At 40.2% G+C, this 22,616-nt stretch overlaps 3 protein-coding genes across 3 annotated transcripts in view; all 3 read left to right on the top strand.

The window, feature by feature from the left end:
- Nucleotides 1-1,891: 1,891 nt before the first annotated feature.
- LOC141783645 (ras-related protein Rab-15-like) lies at nt 1,892-7,864 on the top strand. The gene is made up of 7 exons (XM_074661044.1): nt 1,892-2,049; nt 5,090-5,150; nt 5,246-5,306; nt 5,397-5,474; nt 5,649-5,738; nt 6,783-6,848; nt 6,980-7,864. Exons 1-7 carry the CDS (start codon nt 1,926-1,928, stop codon nt 7,139-7,141), a joined length of 642 nt encoding a protein of 213 aa, XP_074517145.1. The 5' UTR covers nt 1,892-1,925; the 3' UTR covers nt 7,142-7,864.
- Nucleotides 7,865-8,393: 529 nt separating this feature from the next.
- On the top strand, nt 8,394-11,116 carry gpx2 (glutathione peroxidase 2). Its single transcript, XM_074661043.1, has 2 exons — nt 8,394-8,660; nt 9,836-11,116. Exons 1-2 carry the CDS (start codon nt 8,439-8,441, stop codon nt 10,187-10,189), a joined length of 576 nt encoding a protein of 191 aa, XP_074517144.1. The 5' UTR covers nt 8,394-8,438; the 3' UTR covers nt 10,190-11,116.
- Nucleotides 11,117-12,606: 1,490 nt separating this feature from the next.
- The window catches only part of LOC141783937 (signal-induced proliferation-associated 1-like protein 1), a 47,090-nt gene continuing 37,080 nt past the window's right edge, over nt 12,607-22,616 (top strand). Inside the window, exon 1 of the mRNA XM_074661546.1 lies at nt 12,607-12,875. The gene's annotated coding sequence lies outside the window, so the exon portion shown is untranslated. The remainder of the gene's footprint in view (nt 12,876-22,616) is intronic.

The following is a 22,616-nucleotide window of genomic DNA, read 5'->3' as shown; positions in this document are numbered from 1 at the left end:
ATAATCAGATGTGTTCAGTCAAATTTATGAAACTAATAGAATCAAAGCAATCAAGAGGGATAATTTATGAACTATTGGAGGATATTAAATGTTTCTAGAGCACTATATTTGAATTGTGGTGTCAAGGGCACAAAGACAATTCAGATTTCATTGGTTTTCTACTGAGTTTGACCAGTGTGTAACATGTCAGCTGATCTATTAGCAGAAATGGAATATAATATTCATAACTATGTTTAGTGTATAATCACCTGAAAAATAAGAATTGTGTTTTCGTTAGCTTAGAATGAGCCCTTCATATCTACATAGGGAGTGGGTCCACTTCACGAAGTACACCATGTTGCGTGAGCGGAGCGGTACTCAGTTGGTTGCAATCTGCAACCACACCACTAGATGCCGCCAAATCATACACATTGTACCTTTAAGTAGACAATAGGAGCATCAGGAGGCAGGTGCCTGTACTCAAGCTACTAGTGAGAATACAGAGGTAGTGATGGCGAGATGACGCTTCATGAAGCACTGAAGCTCTTCAGCAAATTGGTTCGCAAAAAGGTTAATCGTACGAGGCTTCATCTGGTCTTCAATGACGTAATTTGTCTAAAACGATACAAGCCTCGATACGCGCTTCAAAGACAACTTCCTGGATTACTCGACACACGCTCCGAAGCCTCGGCACAGCACGTAACATCACTACACGGAGATCATGTCCTTAGTTATATTTCCGGGAATGTTTGGGTATTAGATAATATCAAGAAGAGTTTACATTGAGGGATTTTACATATCGTTTTTTTTAAAGCCTGATTCTGGTTGAAAATTTTAAGTTTTTATTGTTTTCATGCTAGAATAAATAAATGACCGTGAATTAGGGATTTACTATTCTCCACCAACGTTATGTAACGGCAGTGTAGAGGAACAATTGAATGCGGCAAAAGAGACTCTTCGGACTCCACTCCAGCTCCGCTCTAACAAGATTTGTTTTAGGGCGTGCTAAACTATCTGCTAGGCTGGTACTATGCAATTGTGTTTCTTGGTGACATCACCACGTTACGGAAGAAAAGGCAGGACTTCAAGCAAGGCTTTTCAGGCAGTTCAGGAGCAGTGTTTCTGTGGAGGAGAGTAACTCCCTCTGACGTTGACTTTGGGCTTTATAACTTTGCAGACTGTTTACATGCACAAAAGACTATACAACACACTAAAGGAAAGGGGGAAAAGCAAAAAAGCATAATATGTCCTCTTTAAATGATGATACCCTATAAAAGGAAAAAGTCCAAATGTGCTGGGGTGGGTGGGGTTAACTTAGGGGGAATTTGGTCTCAGTTTCTCTAATACTTAGCTACAGCTCTGCATATATTGTTAGTTTAAATATTGATTTTGGGATCAGCTCAGGGTGATGTGTCCCTGCTGACACTCCCACTGCTAGAGGCAGCTTCTTCAAGGATGCAGGTTGCATGCTGCATTCAGGGACCGTAGGAAATATTTTAGAAGCAACAGGAACATAAAGTAGGAAATAACATACTGTATTTTTTACGCAGTGTTAAGACTGTAGATGAGAAGGTTGCGATCACAAAAAAAAACAATAAGCAAAAGAGATGCATTTAATACATTTTATGGATAAAATACACGTGAACTCAGCATAAAATCAGCATGTTTGTGTTTCTACAGTCTTTATAACTCACTAAACGCGAACCGAACCACAAAATAACTTGTTATATTTCAAGAAAAAGCCACTTAAACAACGTGGTTATAAAAAAGGTTTCGAGACGATTTGTTATGAGTTCCTCTCATGGGGTTTCTACTTTGTTTTTACGATTTCCGAGTGTGGAAGTAGTATTTTCCGAGGGGCAGTGAACGCAGCGCACAGCAACAGTGCTCCCACAGCTCCATGGAAGAGTCATGCTTTCTCCTCCTATGTGTTAGTTTTTATTATCATGGCTAAACAATACGACGTATTGTTCCGGTTGCTGATGCTCGGAGACTCTGGGGTCGGGAAGACGTGCATGCTTCGTCGGTTCACAGAAAGTGACTTTGATCCTTCACATATCTCCACCATTGGTAAGTTATCTAACAAGTTTTCAGCCTGTTTCTAAACTCATCCTCTGTGTCATCAGGTTGAACCAGATACACATCAGTGAATACCTTTTTTTTTTTTTTTTTTTTACAGAATGAATGACACTTTTACTGCATTTTCAGAAAAGTAAAACTGTAGTTTTCCCCATTTGTTCAAAGTGTGTGAGCAGGCCTACTTAGCTAGAAGGATTAGTGCAAAGTGCCTCAGGTCATAACAGCCATGAAACTAACTGAAAAACACTGTCAGTGTGCTAAGAAAGCCCAGCCTAGAACATTTACATTTTCTAACAGATGTGCCTCTAGATGAAGATAAAGGATGCAGAGGAGGTGTGAGAAAGCAGGGCTGGTAACTGTCACACTAACAATGGAAAAGAATATCAACTTTATTAATGTTCTGCCCTCAAAGTGTGATATCCTGTTTTATTCTGTAAATGAGACCTGTAGAGTGATATGCATATTAGTGCTTCATATCATAGCTGCCTGATCTTTTCCTGACTGTGTGAAGAACTGATGACTTGGAGGAAAGTGGTGGGTCTGTTAATAGGCTACACAAAAGAGTAAATTATATCCACATAAGCAAAGAAAAATACTTTCATTGTAGGCTATAGACTATAGTTTGTTGTGACTGTAATAGAAAGGGCTGTAGTGTAGTGGGAGTTCAGGGGCAAAAGGTTGGAGAGCTGGATCTCAGGAGAGCTTTACATGGGATTAAACCCAGTTATTTGGAAAAAGTGTATGGTACGTAAAATCTCCTTGCTTTTAGATCCCTGATGTTGTGATTATTGGTAAACATCCGACAGCTTCCTTTCCAGATGTGCATCCCCAGTTCTCACAAGCACAGTGCAGTGGTGTAGTGGTTGTTGATGAGGTGGATGTACTTCTAGATAGATGGGTAACCGAGGAGGAAGTGGGTATACGCTCCTATATATTCCAATGGCTTTTTGGTTGATAGGTGGGTATATTGTAAACCACCAGAAGAAGAGTTGGTTATACCTGTGTATAGCCTCCACTACACCACTGGTTCAGTGTCTTTCAGAGATGTGGGAACGAGAAAGCTCTAACACACAGGTTAAACAGACCTGTTGAATGCACAGCTTTGCAGATATTAAGCTACAGTATATAGACACACTCAAGTGACGCATGAATGACACATTTTAAACATGCAAGCTTGTGTCAGTGACAAGGTGTTAACATGTCTTTGTATCCCACAAGTAGCATTGTTTGTCATGAATATGAAGTAATATTTATAAATAGCCAAACATATGTTTGATATTTAGAAGTATGGCTTTTGTATTGCTGTTTTTTTTTGCACTTTTTCTATGTACTTTATTGAATTGTTTACTGTTTACTGTTTGTTTTGGATGAATCACACCTGCCATCATAGAGCTTGTTTGCCTGTTGGTGTTCTTTATGTGTGAATATGGGTGTGGTCTCCACTCTTCAAACATTTTTACCTGACGAAGATCCAAGTAGGATCGAAACGTCGTCTTTTCTTTGTCTATTTTTTTGCACTGTCACACTGTCATGGCTCACTGGGAAACTTGAATAGAGCAGTGCCATCGTTGACGTCATTAATACATGCTATTCCTACGAGGGCTGGGTGATATGGCCATAGTCTTCTATCCTGATATTGGTCATTTCATATATTTGATAACCATATATCACAATATAGCTTGTTTTCTGGTAATTCAATAAATAAATCTGTCTATATGAAATAACCACATGGAAAAGCCTATTTCTGTATACCCCTGTGTGAATTACATACTTGACAAATGAAAAGTACTGAGTATTTTTTCTCATTTAATTAAGAACTTTAGTGCTAAATGAACATAACACTAACAGTTTTAGGCAAAATAAACATTTCCAGCTATACACCGACTATGTTTACATGCATAAACAAATACAGAGTAATAAGATTAATACAATATATTACGATAATGTAAAGTGTGATGTATAAACAAAACCGCAATCTTCAAATGGTATTCCCTCAAAACATTTCACACCAGATTTTCTGAAAAATTTGAGTCTGTATGTGCTTGTAATTATGGATTTAGAAGACGTAATTCTCGATATATGATTTTTTCACGATAGGATTCCATTGAAATACGATAAATTATTATTATGTTGTTGGCTTCACGAAAGTTTGATGGGTATTTTTCACCATTTTCTCTAATTTCTTAGCTCAAACGATTAATTAAATAATCAGGAAAAATAAGCAGTAGATGAATCATAAATTGAAACTAATAATAATACGACTTTTTTTAGTCCCGATAATGATAACAATACCTAAGCTTTGAGTATCAGCCGATACCGAGTACCGATCCGATACCAGTGTTTAATTAATAAGCTGTTTTCCTCACTGTGTGGAAGTGACGGCGATAAAAACTATTTATGTGTAAGGCAGAATCAGGCTTGACTTAAACATTTCTTTCCTAACTTTGTAAAACAAAATGTAACAATAAATACATAGATATAAATGTACTGAATTGTTATTTATTAAATAATGGTATCCGATACTAGATCAGCCCATTGTCACGATACCCAATCCACATATTTGAGTCAGTATCGTATCGGTGCAACCCTAGGAAATAATATGCCACATTGATAATATAGGATAGATAACCTCAAAACTACAATACTACAGTATATACAGTTTAAGCATCAGTACTTGTTGGCAGCTGGTGTTATTCTGTCACATGTCTTAGCTCTCTTGTCCTGTTACTGAGCAGAAAAAGACACAGCTGTAGTTCACAACAACCCCCTTGTGGAGACTCGATGATTTAAAAGCTGACACTGTGCAGTGCCTGAGATACTATTCATTAGGGATAATAGTGTCCCTGAGCAACACTCATTAAGTGCTCACAAGCACATAATGGCCCATGTAAAGCAGGATTTTTCACCAATTTGTCACAGTTGCTTAAGTGATTCCGGTTTGACCTTGTGAAGGTGTTTGCAGCTGGTATGTGCTGTTGACTCTGATTCTCTGTGAAATAAAATGTCATGTTCTTCTTTTTTTATTTGGTAGGAGTTGATTTTAAAATGAAAACACTAGAAGTAGATGGAGTCAAGGTTCGAGTACAGATATGGTAAGTTATGTTACGTATATTGTTATTGCATTTACAGTATGCTGACGTGCATACGGTGTGATCTTCTGCTGATGTGGCTTTTGTCTTCTGTGCAGGGACACGGCTGGTCAGGAACGTTATCAGACCATCACCAAACAGTACTACAGGCGTGCACAGGTGATCCCTCCATACAGTATGAACAAGTTACCTTCATGACTTACTGTAGGATTTGTTCTTAAATCCTTCTTCGTGGATTCTTGTCCACAGGGTATCGTCTTTGTATACGACATCACAAACCAGTCCTCCTTTCAGCACCTGGCGAAGTGGGCCAGTGATGTGGATGAAGTAAGCACTCTCATTTCACTCCCTTGCCCTTCACAGTGACCCGGTATTCGTACTACCTCTCAGTGCCCCTGCTGATGCTTGCTGCACATCTAATGGCTTAGTGTGAGTGACAAGATGATGAAGGCCCTCATCTCTCTGCTGTCTGTCGTGTGTTTTGTTGTTTTTGTTTTGCAGTATGCGCCAGAGAAGGTGCAGATGATCATGGTAGGAACCAAGTCTGATGAGGAGCGAAGGAGGAAGGTGTCAAAGGACCAAGGAAGCAAGGTTTGATTGACCCTTATTGTGTGGGGTTTATTTAGGGCTGTCAAAGTTGACCTGATAATAACGCGTTAACGCAAATTTGTTTTAATGCCACTAATTTCTTTTTTGCTCTCGCAACTTGAGTGAAGATACTGGTATCATATGAAACTAGAAAACCTAACATGTTGTAGATATACAAAAGCATCCAAGTCATTGTTTCCAGTGTTCTGCTATATATTCAGTGATCTAAGGTGACCAGGATTAAATGGTAAGCAGACATTTATAAAGGATACACAACTAAATCTAACAGTTTTGGTTATTAATTTGGCAAGTATTTCACAAACTATAGAACGGAAATACTTTTTAATGTAGCTTTCTTGACCACTTTCTTTGCTTATACAGAATGTGAGTTTTTATATTTTTATCGTTTTGGTTTTGGGTTTGCTATCGTTCTTGTGAACGCGTTATCTCAGGAACGCCTGAAGGGAATTTCTTCAAATTTGGCACAAACGTCCACTTGGACTCAAGGATGAACTGATTAGATTTTGGTGTTAAAGGTCACTGCGACCTCACGTCCGTCCCATTCTCGTTATATCTCAGGAACGCCTTGATCAAGTTTCTTAACATTTGGCACAAACTTCCATTTGGACTCAAGGATGAACTGATTGAAGGTCAAGGTCACTGTGACCTCACAAAACACATTCTCGGCCATAACTCACAAACTAATAGGCTAATTATGACAATATCACACAACGGTCTAATAGGAAAAAAAGAAGAAGTGATGACATATTGGACAGATATGGAAGTAAACTGCAACTTGACTGGTTGACGGAGGCATACAACCGTGAGGCGGTAATTCTAGTTTTATTTAGATTTGTCCAAAGTGGACCTAGCACATCTGCTAATTTGTATGAATATGTCTTTAAAAACAAATTGATAGGCCAGTTAATAACTACTAACATCCAGTCTCCTAAACCCTGGGTTCATTTCTTGTGGAGAAAACTAACTAAAGCTATGAAATACCTTTTGTTGTACTTACTTCTAACCATATCCAACTGGATATTGCAGCTAGCAGAAACCTATGGGATGGAGTTCTTTGAGACCAGCGCCTCCACCAACACCAACATCGCTGAGGTAGGACACAGGGTTCATCTCCGAAAAAACTGTCTCTCACATTAGAAATGTGCACAAATACTACAGGGAAGTCCCTGCTGCATTCTTATTTATTATCTCATTGTTTATTTTTCACTTCCTCCTTCCTTCAGGCCTTCACTCGTGTGACAGAACTGGTGCTACAGGCTCACAAGAGAGATGTGGACAACTTGTTGGGATCTCTGGATGATTATCTGGATACGGCCGCTTTGGGAAACGAGAAAGTCAAAGACGGCACCAACGACGAGAGCGCTCAGAAGACCTGCGCCTGTTAGAAAAACAGCCATCACAGTACCACGGCTCATAAAGACATTTGTTTCTCACTGTGACTTGACTCAGCCCTCCTCTGCCTTCCTCATAGATACTGTAACCTGTTGGCCTCCTTGAAAGTGCTCCTTTAGTTTCACTTTTTGTAAGTGGGCGAAGTGGTAAATGCAGTTTGCATTAGCAACCAACAGAGGGCCCATTCTGTTGCATGATTACTGAAGCCTGTAGCCATTGAACAGTATAGCTCTGCATCCATTTGCTCTAGCAAAATTATCAATGTTCTTCTTCTCCATCATCTTCATTTTCCCTGGTGAAAATGCACTTTTCATCTACAAATTTATTGGTAATGTGTGGATCCATATCCAAGAAATCAGCTTATTAAGTTGCAAATAGTATATATGTTTTTACAAGAGGACAGAGTTGAATTATTTACACCGGGAAACTCAAACCAAGCAGGGGTGGATTATTTTACACAATGGGCTTATTTCCTCAAGGGAGACAGTGTTGTGCCATGTTCAATGACCTTTCTGAATGCAGTGCGTGTTTGTTTACCATCCTGAATGTACAGTTTGTGTTATGAATGTGACTACGCTGCTTAAAATAATGTTTTCAGGGTCTAATGATGTGCCACAGATATATAATTTTAATGTAATGTTTGAAACTCAAGGATGTTGGAAAAGAATCAAGCAATGTATAAGTTAATAAATATAAATTGCCATATTTAAAACAAATTAATTGGGTATATTAGCCTTGCTGAGTCATTCAATTTTGGATTGAGAGTGAAGTTAGGTCCACGAAGAGTTCAGACAGGTTCATTTATTTTTCATTTCCTGCTGTGAAAGACGTTAAATTTTTGATGACTGAGAAAACTGATACATGTTATAGAGGTACCATAAGGCCGAATACATGCAATAGTGCATGCTATTTCCCCATTGTCTCTTTACAATGAGCATGTCAAATACAAACTCAGGATAATACTACATTTTTTTTTAAATTTCAATGATTAGCAGCACATTTGAGTTCAAAGAAATTTTTAAATGTAAACACTTCAGAGTTTATCTAAAATTGTATAACGCACATCATTGTAAATCATGCAAAAACGACTTCATGTACTTGTGCGGTTTTACAATCAGTTACATCAATCTATCTGAAACTTGTAAAGAGTATTGTATGTCAGGTTCAGATCAGTTTCTTGCAGAGCCATTTGACACCCATGAAAGGCGAGTGAGTCAGGTGACCAAGCAGTTGGATACAGTAACACGTCGAGATCCCGTCTGCCTCCAGTGAGGAAACACAGGAGTTGAGATGACGTTCATCGCCAAGACCTTCTACGACCTGAGAGCCACCTCGCTGGAGGGAGACAAGGTGGATTTCAACGTGTTTCGGGGACGGGTGGTCCTGATAGAGAATGTGGCCTCGCTCTGAGGCACCACCACCCGGGACTTCAGTGAGCTCAACCAGCTTCAGAGCAAGTACCCCCATCGTCTGGTGGTCCTGGGTTTTCCCTGTAACCAGTTTGGATATCAGGTCAGTTGAGCTGCATGGTTCGGTTGACCCACAGTATCTGGTCTTGATATACCGGTAGACCAGAAATCTCAAAAAATTACTTTATATGCAGATGATGTTTTATTATTCATGTCAAACCTGCTGTATCGGTTCACTTGTTAATGCAAAATTTCACCAAATTTGTGTTTTCTCTGGATATAAAACACTTTTTTGAAAATTGGAAGCTTCACTTGAGTCCCATCTGATGTTTAAAGACAATTTCAATGCATTATTTGATACATTTAAACTAGGGCTGCCAAAGTTAACGCAAATAACGCTCCAAACTTGCACTACATCTTGGCAAGGAAAAACTGTCGTGGCCATTTTCAAAGGGGTCCCTTGACCTCTGATCTCAAGATATGTGAATGAAAATGGGTTCTATGGGTACCCACGAGTCTCCCCTTTACAGATATGCCCACTTTATGATAATCACATGCAGTTTGCGGCAAGTCATAGTCAAGTCAGCACAACTGACGCAGTCACAGCTGTTGGTGCCTGTTGGGCTTGAGTTTGCCATGTTATGATTTGAGCATATATTTTATGCTAAATGCAGTACCTGTGAGGGTTTCTGGACAATATTTGTCATTGTTTTGTGTTGTTAATTGATTTCCAATTATACATATATACATATATTTTCATAAATCAAGCATATTTGCCCACTCCCATGTTGATAAGAGTATTAAATACTTGACAAATCTCTCTTAAGGATACATTTTGAACGGATAAAAAATGTGCAATTAATTTGCGATTAATCACGATTAACTATTTCAATCAACTGACAGCCCTAATTTAAACAGGATCTTGTGCTTTCTCCTTATATCTTGGCTAGGCCAAGTTTCACTTCTGGAAACGAATGTTCTCTCATGTTTGCTTTACCCAATGAGAATGATTCCCATTATATTTACCATTAGTAAATAAGTAATTCAAAAGAACAGCATTGCATAGTATGAAAACTAGCTGTTATTTTAGATTTTATACTGCATTCAATTTGAAGTGTCTGCCTGACACTCTTATAGAGAGTGAGCTTGTTTGCTAGAATGTAATCAGCAAAATTCCTGTTATCACCAAAATTACAATTGAACTATGAGCTTTTTTCAGTATTGCTGTGGAGTGTAAAACAGCTGGACAATATGAAAATGAACGCTTGTGTTTTGCAGGAGAACTGCGGCAATGGTGAAATCCTAAATTCCCTGCAGCATGTGCGGCCCGGCGGCGGCTTTCAGCCCAGCTTTACCATCTTTGAGAAGTGTGACGTCAACGGGACGAACACACACCCGGTCTTTGCCTATCTTAAAGACAAGCTCCCTTATCCGGATGACGACCCCACCTCCCTCATGCAGGACCCCAGATTTCTGGTTTGGAGTCCCATCAGCAGGAGGGACGTCTCCTGGAACTTTGAGAAATTCCTCATCGGGCCAGAGGGAGAGCCCTTTAAAAGATACAGCAAAAAGTTCCCCACCATTGACATAGAGCCCGACATTCAAAGACTGTTAAGATTAACCAAGACCTAAGAATAGCCTCCACCTCTTAATGACTTCTCATCCATCACAGTCAAAGCTGATATGCTGTCCTCCACACTTTTAAGCCTTATTAAATGAGGGTGATATTCTGAAAAGCTGAGGGAATATTATCTGAGGCCTCATAAGTGCTTAAGAGTCGTGGAGGAATAAATTCAATACATGTAAAATTAATTCTACAATATATCACTTGAAAAGCATATTTGCATGTCCTTTTTCAGCCTGGCCAGCAGATGGTGCTACTGATTTGATCATGCACATAGATAACTTCTGTCATGCTTTTATGAATTAACATTCATCACACACACACACTCACGAAATGTTTGCACTGGAATAAAACCCTAAAAAACAATATTCTCTCTCGCTGCTGTATCTTCTTTTAATTGGACCATATAACCAGTGAAGCACCTGCTATAAAGATGTGTGCCTCTGATGTAAGGTTGACAAAAATAGATGCTATCATGTCTGAAACAGCTCTGTGTAGGCACAATAATGAGGTTTGAAATACAGTGGGATGATTGTGGAATTATAATGCTCGCTGTCATTGCACATTAAAAAGCTTGCAGGCCGTTCCACTGCATTATGAATCTTCTATCCTGCTGAGTCATTCTTTATTTGTTGAGATCTTCTTTCTCCACCAATTCACAAGATCTACATTTTCCAAGTAAGATCCGCTGACACCAGTAGCCTACACAGCAGCAGGAATGCTTTACTACCACAGTGACACTTGAAGACAAGCCCTAAATCATGCATTTAGAAGAGCATCGGCCTTGCCACTGTGTAATGAGCTCTTATCCAGCTTTAATTTCCTATGCACAGTGTGCCTTGTTTGCAAGGTCTGCAGATTAGCTGTGGATTTCCTGCACATTCACATCAGCCGATGATGTCAGAGCCACAGGCTACACAGGCCAGGCAGCGCCGTAATGTCTTTGGCAGGTTGCTGCGGGGACAACAGTGAAACACTCAGTCATCTGACACTGTTTTAGATGTGTGTAGATAGCCTGACTCACTGTCTTTGAATATCACATTTAAATATTTGTGTTGTCGTGATACACGAGGACATTTGATTAATATATTTCCCACAAGCCCACTGGTCTGTGGCTGACAGTCAGGTAAGTAATGTTGCCTATTAGAGGCAGCAAATATTGGAGGAGGTATACCAGGGGCCTCTCCTCCACCCTCTCTGCACTGCTACCCTGCACAAACAGCTTGCAGAAAAATACCACCAAAGATCGTTTATGTTTGAATGATGACTCACTCCATTCAATTCTCTAAAATAGTGTATCATTGAAATAATAGAATAAAACGACAGTATCTCATCACATGTGAATTTGTGTCAAATGTTACACAAATTCTAACTTCATCTCTTGACAATACTTTTGATTTGCATGTATTTTGGTCCAAATAACCCTGCACGTAAATGTAGCAATATCACCCAAATATTAGAAATAAGCTCAATATTGTTTAGAATATAGGCACTGTATGATATTGTAAACGTTGATTTTAAGACAGCTTTAGAAGCTGCTTTGAATGTTTTCTCAATTTTTCCCCCAAATTCAGATATTCCCATAAACAATAGGTAAATGGGTGGCACATGGGAGAAGTTTACCTTCAGGGCTTTCTGCCCAAAAGGATTTATTTTAACCCAAACCAATATTGTGAAATTTTGGAGCTCCCATATGTTTTCATTATTGTCAATGGAAAGATGAAATGTAAGCAAAATTAAGCAGAAACAGACAATGAACTTTTGTGCAAATTTGACCAAATATTCAAGATTCAAGATTCACTTTATTGTCATTTCACTGATTATTTGCATACACAGAAGGAAACAACATATTGTTTCTCCCAGCTCCCGTCAGTGCATTAAAAAGGATAGAATAAATAAGTATTAAAATTAACATTCCTAAAAATAACAATACAAAATAAATAAATTAAAAAATTAAAATATATATAAATATAAACATATAAACATAGTAAGAGATAAGAAGGTGTGTAACTGGACGTACAGAGAAAAGAATGTAAGTAAAAGTAAAAACTGGAGCTACTTTATCTATTAGCTTGCAGAGTTTAAAGCCTATGTTTGTTTTTTTGTAAATATGTTTTATTGATTTTCAAAGATTTTAACCCACAAAAATATCAGATACAAAACATGTATAAGGCAAACAAAATAGATATCATTCATCAGATCTGTCCGTCCAAATTCAGTCTATGTTTTTTTAAGGCAGAGTGAGAGCTCTTCGTTTCACCTCTTCTCCATCCACTCACTACAGGTGAGCCCTGTTGCCACGGAAACGTTTGCTTTTCCCTGACAACAGCTTCTCGCGAGACTCCAGGGCAGAGAGAGAGGGAGAGAGAGAAAGAGAGAGAGAGGAGGAGGCTGCCTGAATGATCTCATCCCTCCAGCAGCAGCTGCATAGCGCAGCGAGGCAAAACCCCGTAACTTTCTATCAAACTTACCAAGTTGCCTTTCAGAGGAGGACGACACCACCGGGGCGTTTTAACGTGTCTGAACCGGAGCGAACACGTTTTTACCGAGTAGCCCTAAAGGTGAGGAGGAAGAGCTGCGCAGTTTGTGTTCCTCCGGACTTAAAACAGCAACGAGTTGAAACAAAAGGAGGAAAAACACGCTTCCTATCGTGTGTGTGACATCCAGGAGCTTGAGGCAGAAAGCAGGGAAAAGGTGAGTCTGGAGGTAGCGTGTTGCTATGATACAAGCTGTCTACATTATAGCTCCAACATCTGTATGTCTGTGGACAAAGCACATCTTTGTGCTGCGTAAAGGTGCCAGTGCGCAATCAGTGTTTTTGTTACAAATAGGAAATCTGTCAACATATATATATGTGTAACCGTGGCGTCGTTGTAGAGGCTTTATATGTCAAGGGCATTGTTCTGCTTTATAGGAGACGATTTACAGGTGGTGGTGGTGGTGTCGTGCACACTACACCACTAACATATAGCCTCTATAGGATGTGTGCATGTCTCCTCCTTGTGTAACTGTCACCACCCAGAAAACCTCTGTTTTTTTTATAGCATGGGTCGTATTGTTGGAGGGATTTCATTTCAGGCAGGTGATTTCCTTGTTGTGCCACATCTGTCTGTCTTGAGCTCTGATTTGTTTGCAGCCTTTTGCCTGATGGTTCATCATCTTGTTGAGCAGATTAAGGCCTGCAGGTTCAGTTTCAATCAATATATACCATGTTAGGTTCTGTATAACAGGAGGAGGGGGGGTCTACTAGTCATGATCCTCCATGGCATTTTGATCACCCAATCAGACCCTCCTTTTGTTGATTTATTTATGCATAATGTACAGAGTATACATTGTATTTACAGTGATCATATACCATATACAGTAGCCTTGAGCAGAGGTTTTCAAAGTGGAGTCTGGGGATTCCCAAGGATCCTTGAGGGGGTCTCCAGCGAAAAGGGGAATCATTTATTTATTTCCCCTGTTATAATAATTTATAACAGGGGGGTTTACTAGTCATGGTCCTCCATGGCATTTTGATCAGATGTTACCCAATCAGACCCTCCTTTTGTTGATTTATTTATGCATAACGTACAGAGTATATATTCTCCACTATGTGTAGACCATGTAGCCTAGAGCAGTGGTTTTCAAAGTGGTGTCTGAGGATCCTTGAGGGGGAAAAGGGGGAGAATACTGATACTGTTACCCAATTAGACCCTCCTTTTGCTGATTTATTTATGAATAATGTACAGAGTATACATTGTATTTTTTGCCCACTATGTCTAGACCATATACAGTAGCCTAGAGCAGGGGTTTTCAAAGTGGAGTCCGGGGATTCCAGGGGTCCTTGAGGGGGAAAAGGGGGTCCCTAGCAAAAAAGGGGAATCATTAATTTCACTATAATTCCATCCATAAGTAACACAATGACAGAATTTGTTCTATTTTGGCTATAGATTTGATACACTTCATGTAATAAAACACATAAGGGGGGACCCTGAGACAAAATCTTATCAAATGGGGGTCCATGCCGGTCTAAGTTGTGTCAGTTTAGGGGTCCTTGACATGAAAAAGTTTGGGAACCACTGGCCTAGAGACTGATTTGGAATTAGATAGAGAATACTGTTACTGTTACCCAATCAGACCCTCCTTTTGTTGATTTATTTATGCATAATGTGCAGAGTGTAGTTACACAAAACCAGCTGTATTTTTGTCCACTATGTGTAGACCATATACAGTAGCCTAGAGCAGTGGTTTTCAAAGTGGGATCTGAGGATCCCAGGAGTCCTTGAGGGGGAAAAGGGGCAAAAAGGGGAATCATTTATTTTCACTATAATTCCATGATCCATAAGTAACACAATGACAGAATTTGTTCTATTATGGTCTTGTGTTTAATACACTTTATGTAATAAAACTAGGTCTGTCGATTAAAATATTTAATCGCACATTTTTTATCTGTTTAAAATGTACTTAAAAGGGCGATTTGTCAAGTGTTTAATACTCTTATCAACATGGGAGTGGACCAATATTCTTCCTTTATGCAAATGTATGTAAATATTTATTATTGGAAATCAATTAACAACACAAAACAATGACAAATATTGTCCAGAAGCCCTCACAGGTACTGCATCTAGCATAACAAATATGCTCTAATCATAACATGGAAAACTCAAGCCCAACAGGCAACAACAGCTTTCAGGTCACATATCTTGAGGTCAGAGGTCAAGGGACTCCTTTGACAGTTTTTCCTCACCAAAATTTCGCGCGAATTTGGAGCGTTATTTAACCTCCTTCCCAACAAGATTGGTACCAATGGATTCCTTAAGTTTTCTAGTTTCATATGATACCAGTATCTTTACTCTAGCTTTAAAACTGAGCCTGGTACAACCTCCAAAATATCAATTGTGTTAATGTGTTAGAAATTAGTGGCGTTAAAACAAATTTTCGTTAACGCGTTATTATCGTGTGAACTTTGACAGCTCTAAATAAAACACCTGAAAGTAAAAATCCTATCAGATGGGGTAGCCTGAGACAACATCTTATGAAATGGGGGTCCATGCCGGTCTAAGTTGTGTCAGTTTAGGGGTCTTTGACATGAAAAAGTTTGGGAACCACTGTCCTAGAGACTGATTTGGAATAGATAGAGAATACTGTACAGATCACGGCTACATGATCGAATAGGAAAGATTTGTTAATGCGGGGCAACAAGGCAAACAGAGGTTTGTTTAAATAGTAAAAACCAGGAAACTTTGACAACCTTTCAAAGTTCAAACATATGCAGTATTTTGCAGCTGTAACAAACTAGTTACAACTATGCAGGTGGGTTCCCCTCTACCTGAACCATAGTGCCGGCTCCAGTAGCTTGTTGGAGTTGGATAACTTGGCATGAGTCAGGTGAAAAAAAAAGGAAGCTTTGGAGTTTAGCTTTTGGCAAGGATCAGGGATTTTTGGCATTCTCAATGGGCTTAGCTGACCTGCGGCGCGGTGGGCATGACTGATCATACACTGCACCGCAATTTTTACTAGTGAGTCTCTAATCTCGGCTTTGTCCCGTCTAAATCGCAGCTATTATTCACACTGGACTGCTTCTTGCTCTCTCTGATGGGATTTCTTCTGGAGAGTTAATCTAATGCAGAGGCAGGAGCTTTATATATCACTGTTGGGGAAAGCATGCATGCTCTGTTTTAATCTGCCTCAGTGGACCAACAAGTCTGTGTTTTATGCTGCTGACAAAAACACCATTCAAGGTTAAGATAAGACGTTACTGCGTGGGCCTTAAAACATCTCATTTAGGGAGTTTGCAGCCATAGTAGCGTGAGGCCAATAGGAGTAACAGCTAGTTGACAAGATAAGTCCAAAGATCAGTTTGGCTCTCGTCAAAATGCATTTACATCCAAGCTATAAACTTGACAGTTCCTTGAGAAAAAAGCCTTCTCACGTCTCTTATCAGGATAAATAGTCCTCCCCCTGGTTTACGACTGAAGGACGGTGTTTCTATTTTCACTTTTAGCATCATACTTCTCACACACAACGATAACAATTGTTATTGTGCTTCATTTGTCGTTCTAACGTGCACGGCGGGATGCTTCCTGTTACTAAGTTGAGCTTCTGTTTCTATTGTCTCTTGTGCATTGGCTCGAAGGGAATAGCTCGAGCAAAGATAAAAGACAACAACAAGAGGAGCATTGTGCTGCTTTATAATTTGCCGCTCTGGAATGTGTGGGTTGCAATTATGCTAAGTGGCCATCATCATGAAATGCTTAAACAAACTGTTTTTAATTCATTTTATAACGAATAATGAGATTATTGTTAGGATTGATTCTCAAGTTCAAAGTGGATTATTGTTTATTCGTTTAATGATCTTGATGCGTAAAGTAGGTTTTTGATCACACTCTTTTCTAGGGCTGGGACGATATGCCTATCTCCTGATTCGATACAATCACGATACTTGGGTGCCGATTAGATCTGTATTGCGATTTTTAAGTACTGCGACTACAAGTATTGCGAGACCATGGGAAAAAGTTGAATCATACACTTCTATGGACTTTTACTTTGGAAAATATCTCAATTATACAGTAAAAATGTTTGATTATTAGCATGTGTAAGTAGTCACAGATGTCCTGAAGTCAAATATATCAGTCATTGTGAGGCATTATTTATAAATTTTTTCCAGCAACCCAAAAATCAAAGAATAAAGACATTTCCCTCACAAATTAGTGGTATTTTCTTTTTAATTTATAAGGGACATGTAATGTTTTACACTTCTGGTTAATATAATCAGTCTTATTTTCGGATATATGTATTTTGTATATACAGTTCCCTTTGTTAACAAAGTTAGCACACAGCTTTAGCCATGATGTCTAGCCCTGCTTTTCCTGGCAATGTGTGAAACCCAAAGTGTTTCCATACTTTACAGTATGTGTAGTGTTTACCACTTTGGATTTAACATGTGAGGGTGCAGGTCGTATCTACGCAGAACCTCTGCCGTTTTCTGCTTTTTCATTTCCGCTTGCTGCGGTTTGTTTTTTGTTGATGGATATGATGTCACGTTACTCAGACTACAACAATAAAGGCGGTAACTCTCTTCTACCTCCACATAGACTCAAATGAAGCAAATATATCGATTCTGGCGTTAAAAAATAAAATTTCAAAATCGTGAAAAAAAAAAAAAAAATTCCCACCCTTACTCATTTCTCCATGATGTGCTGCTTCTTGCACGCACAGTGTTTTTTTAAAAGGTTGCACAATTTTTCAAACCTCTTGACCTCATCTTTTGGAAATGTGCAGTCCCACCTGTGCCCCCGTCACCTCTAGCTACCTGTTACTGATGATGACAGACTAGATGACAAACTAAACACACCTCCAGTGTGACCCTGGATGATCTGGTGCACCAGTGTGGCCTTGTAACTTTCATGCTTTTTATTCTATAACAGACACCAAATGAGTCATGAGTTTTGACACAACCTTCAGCAAATACTTCATCATTTATTTTTTTTTTAGAAAAAAAAGGGAAGCTTTGTCTGTTTTATCATGAGTGTTGCGTCTGGCTGGTATTAGTCAGCCCGTAGTCAGAAGTCAAATGACTTGACAGTAATATGGCCTCCAGCTTTTTTTCTGTGTGTCTTTTCACTGGTGACTGAGGGTGTTGATGAGTTTGATTGTAATGAAGTGTGATTGTGAGTCCGCGTTTCCTGCTTGCTAAACTGTTGGAATGCTCCGTCTTTGTCTGGATCGGACGGTCCGCTGTATACCAGCCAATGGAGGAAAGCAGAGGGCTCGGAAGCTACAATAGTGATGATGTAATCTCTTTTCAGCACACTGTCACAGAGTAAATGCGTGCAGACAAAGGAAAATTCCCCTCTTTTTCACCCCACCTGCCACAAAGTTTGGGGAATTTTTACCTCGTAAAAAAAAATGCATTCGGACACTGTAATTATCTATGCGGGAGATTCTGTAACTCTCACCACCACTGAGGGAGTTTAGTAGCGGAACAGGTGCAAAGTGTTGCTATTGACTCTGATTTGGACCTTATATCTGATTGACAGTTGGTGGTCTGTATTCATAGGCTCTTGAGCTAAAGCAACCTCTCTGTGACTGGGCTATGTCATGCTGCGTCCAACTCTCAACCCCAAACCAAAACCCACAGTCATGCAGAGATCAGACACTGTGTAATTCCCCTTTTCTGCTCCCATCAAACCTCATACATGCCGAAAATAGTACGACATGGCGTAGAGATCGCAGGATGGAGGAGAAAGAAAAAAAGCAACCACTTAAGAAAAACTTAAAGTGAGAGAAGGAAAGAAAACTTTCCATAATGAAATCTGGAATTGTGATGATGATGATGATGATGTGCTGCTGCGCTGCTGCGGGCTATCTCCGCTGCCACACAGCGATGACGTGCTCGGCGCTGCCTCGACATGTCTGCCAGTTGCTACACTGTCTTGGCCTTCACACACTCCCCCTGGAACGCATTACCGAACTCTGCTCGGAGAAGAATCAAAACATCAAGCGGAGCTACAGGCCCGTTTGCCCCATGCAGAGCGGGCAGCGGTGGAAAATAATTCCGCGTACAAAAACCACAGAGGTTTTGCTGTTGTCCCTCCTGTGGACAGAAATCTGAGAAGCAGGCAGGAATGCGTGAGCGCTTGGTCATGGCTGAGCTCAAAGCAGATCTCAATGCGGAGACAGGTCTGTTCAGCTTGTCCTCATTCCTGTGCATGCTTACAACTGTTTTCCTTACTTTCAGGTGTCACTTTTCCCAGGTGATTTGTAGTAAAGCTGGAATGCTGGCACAACAATAACACCGTGTGAGGTTTTCTCCTGGAAAACACAACTCTGAAGTTTTCTGAAATAGTGAACGCATTCTTTCTGTAGTTTGTGTTGTGCTTTGTTTCCTGTGCTGAAACTCAAAAAAATCCCTCCTCGTCATATTGCTCCGAAATTCCACATCCTTTTCTTTGGAACCAGGGAATCCATTTCCACCCTGCGAGTTCCTGCTTTGCTCTTAGTGAAGCCGGGAGGGAAGAATGAGACCACTGTGAATCAAAGGCGTCCTTTGCTAGATTCAGAGGACTTTTTAAACAAACTGGATGGACTGAGTGAAGTGAGTAGGAAAATGTCCCACTGTCACTATTTCAGCAGTATGTCCATGCAGGTCTGTATTATTACCTCAGCCTTTAACAAAAAACATTTACTCAATTAGGGAAAAAATCAATACAGCATAGTATTGCAACATTTTGCGTGGCAATATTGTATCGATACACAGACTTAAAGTATGAATCTTTTATTATATAAACTATTAACCTCTTAACAATCTGGCCGCTATTCTGTCTAGATAACGCTCCAAAGTTATGTTATATTTTGGCGAGGAAAAACTGGAGTCCCTTGACCTCTGACCTCAAGATATGTGAGTGAAAACTCTGAGATGAACAGAGTGAAGACGGGATCTTATTAGATAAAACAGATGTTGATAAACTGCATCATTTGCATTTGAAAAAAGGTAATAAATCGCGATTAATCGCATGATTGTCCATAGTTAATTAATCACACAATTTTGTATCTGTTCAAAATGTACCTCAAAGGGAGGTTTGTCAAGTATTTAATACTCTTATCAACATTGGAGTGGACAAAAATGCTTGTTTTATGCAAATGTATGTATGTATTTATAATTGGAAATCAATAAACAACACAAAACAATGACAAATATTGTCCAGAAACCCTCACAGGTACTGCATTTAGCAAAAAATATGCTCAAATCGTAACATGGCAAACTCAAGCCCAACAGGCAACGGCAGATCTTGAGGTGGGAGGTTAAGGGACCCCTTTGAAAATGGCCATGCCAGTTTTTCCTCGCCAAAATTTAGTGTAAGTTTGGAGCGTTATTAAGCCTCCTTGGCGTCAAGCTAGTATGACATACTAATGAATCCCTTAGGTTTTCTAGTTTTATATGATGCCAGTGACAGCTCTAATCTTATAGCAATACTCAGCATATCGCAAAATGTTAAAAAAATTGCAATAAGATTGTATCGCGACTAAAGTATCGTGATAATATCGTATCGTGGGGCCTCTGGTGATTCTCAGCCTTATACTCAATCTTGATGTTAAATTAATGAGCCCATACAGTGTGTATATTATAGTATAGTGTGTATATAACAGAACGCTGTCTGATGAATTAGGCCATAGTCTCTTTTTCCATGTTGCTCCAGGTGCAAAGGGCAGATAGGGCCGGCTAATAACAAACATGGCTGCTTTCCCAGCCTTTCCTCTCTCGCTGCCTGTTTCCTGTGTGTTTCATTGATGTATTCCTGGATACCCTGCCTGCCTACAGCTTCGCTACACAAGGAACACATTTGAAACTGAAAGCTGTTTTGCAAATATGAAGATGAGGCATGGGTTTGTATAATCTCAAAGTTGAATATTGATATGGGAGATATGAGGTTAACATTACTGTTATTGCTTGGGAGGAGATAAGGTGTTGACATGTCTGTGTTTACATGGCACTCATATTTGCCTTAAATACTGATTAGGAGGAAGTCACCAGTGGGTGTTTACTACTAGAAAGAGAAAGCCTGCACCTGCACACATCCTGGTTTGCTGCCCTGGATGTTCACCTTTTGCCTCATTTTTAACTGACCCTAGAAACCAGGTGTTAAAATACCCAACACCAGGTAGGCAAACACTAGATGTGAATGAGGGACTCTCTAACCCTGTTCAGACCTGGTATTAACATGCGTCCTGAGTGATCGGATCACAAGTGGACAGCTTTAAGTACGTCTGTTCACACCTGGCATTAGAATGCGTCTCCATATGCGTCTTGAGTAACCACTTGTGATACAATCTCACTTCCCCGCTCTATATGCAAATTAAACACGTAGTAAACACATGACTAATACAGCAGACGTTATATTACATGAATGTCAGTAGTAACATATTTGTGAATTCTGGTACATTTTTATCAACATCAAAATATAAAGTTATTGTACCGGCGGTCCCCGGTGACCTCTGTGCCGCAGCACTGCTGCCTTTGCCAGGCAACAGCGGGGTACAGAGCTTCAGAGAGCCAGGGATGAGAGCGAGCGAGCGGGCGGGTGGGTGTCAGATCTGTGCAGAACACCGGAGCAAAAACACAGGCACATCTCCGACAGTATGATAATAATGCACTTCATGTGCCTAGTCTGATAGTCTGTACATATGTAGCCTATAGATAAGATATATTTTAATGAACTACAGCTGTACCGACAGAATACAGTAGAGCACAGAAGCCAATTCCATGCTGCGAGGCAGACAAGCGCCCGCGTCACTTGAGGAGCGCAGAGACCCGCGGATCCCAGCGGGACATCAGTTGAGTAGGCGGTCCTTAATGTGACCCAGGACACATTTGCGTACACACTGCTAAAAGAATGTGGCCATATGTGGTCCAGACCACCTCTGAATGTGGTCTGAAAGATCGGATCTCTGAAAGTGCGTTCACACCTGTACTTAGAGCTGTCCACTTGCGATCCGATCACTGAGGACGCATGTTAATACAGAGAGCTCCAGAGAAAACTTGCATGCTTTTCTTTCCTCCTCTGTCACTTGCGGGGATGCAAAGTCCTGATTATTGCCAGCCGGGGGGGATAAAGGGGAGGGGGTGCGTGTTAATTGCATTCTGCTTCACTCTGTATCCACGAACCAAGACTAAAACAGAAGAATTACTGGGACAGCTGTCTGATGTTGTCTGATTAATAAAGCAGATGTTAATTTGCTTGCCTTTTGCCGTCGTGTGTTTTAAAATCAACGTTTTTTGTTTTTTTTGGTGTTTCAATGGAAACAAAAGCATTGAAAACACTGCACCCTGGGCTGCTGTTTTTAAAATGAGATGTGGCTTCATGCATGGAGCTGGCTCAGATGGAAGCATGATAAACCACAGTTGCAGAGCTGGCTGGCTGGAGCGTGCCAGTAAGTGCGGTGTGCAGTGCAGGCCAGCAGCAGCAGAACGCTGTGCAGGTTTTGCACTGTGGTTTCCTGGCACAGACTGTGATTTAGCAGGGCACCACTGTTATGCAACACTAGCTGACTTATCGCAGTCCAAATGACTCTGTATGAATTGATTAACTCTGCGGCCTGACTGGTTATAATTGGACTGGAAGTGCACTGGGCTATGCACTGGGCACGTGCCAAAATCAATGGCTGTAAATGGTTTTACGTGTATAACTTTGCTACGCTGTTGTTGTGTATTTTGTGTCCTCAGTCAAGCCTTTTCACATTTAGAAACTATTTGCCATTTCTGACAAATAATGCTGAGTACTGAGGCACACCTGAGCTTTCCACTGAGTCCTCAGTTGGGGAATTAGGCTGCACTCCAAGCTGTAGGGGACAACACAGTCAGCCGGGCTTCTCCAGAGACGTGGCAGAGAATCCCCTGAGGTTTTCTGTGAGGATAATAAGCCCTTCCTTTGTTGCCCCCTCCCTCCTCTTCTC

This window comes from Sebastes fasciatus, chromosome 15, assembly GCF_043250625.1.
Source record: "Sebastes fasciatus isolate fSebFas1 chromosome 15, fSebFas1.pri, whole genome shotgun sequence".
Classification (NCBI taxonomy): Eukaryota; Metazoa; Chordata; class Actinopteri; order Perciformes; family Sebastidae; genus Sebastes; species Sebastes fasciatus.
This window is presented reverse-complemented; position numbering and strand designations above follow the sequence as displayed.

Bases quoted from the DNA above. Each gene is read 5' to 3' on its own strand.
- LOC141783645 (XM_074661044.1), top strand. From the start codon at position 1,926: ATGGCTAAACAATACGACGTATTGTTCCGGTTGCTGATGCTCGGAGAC. The intron at 5,307-5,396 runs GTGATCCCTCCA...TCTTGTCCACAG, and splicing joins AGTACTACAGGCGTGCACAG to GGTATCGTCTTTGTATACGA. The intron at 5,739-6,782 runs GTTTGATTGACC...TGGATATTGCAG, and splicing joins CAAAGGACCAAGGAAGCAAG to CTAGCAGAAACCTATGGGAT.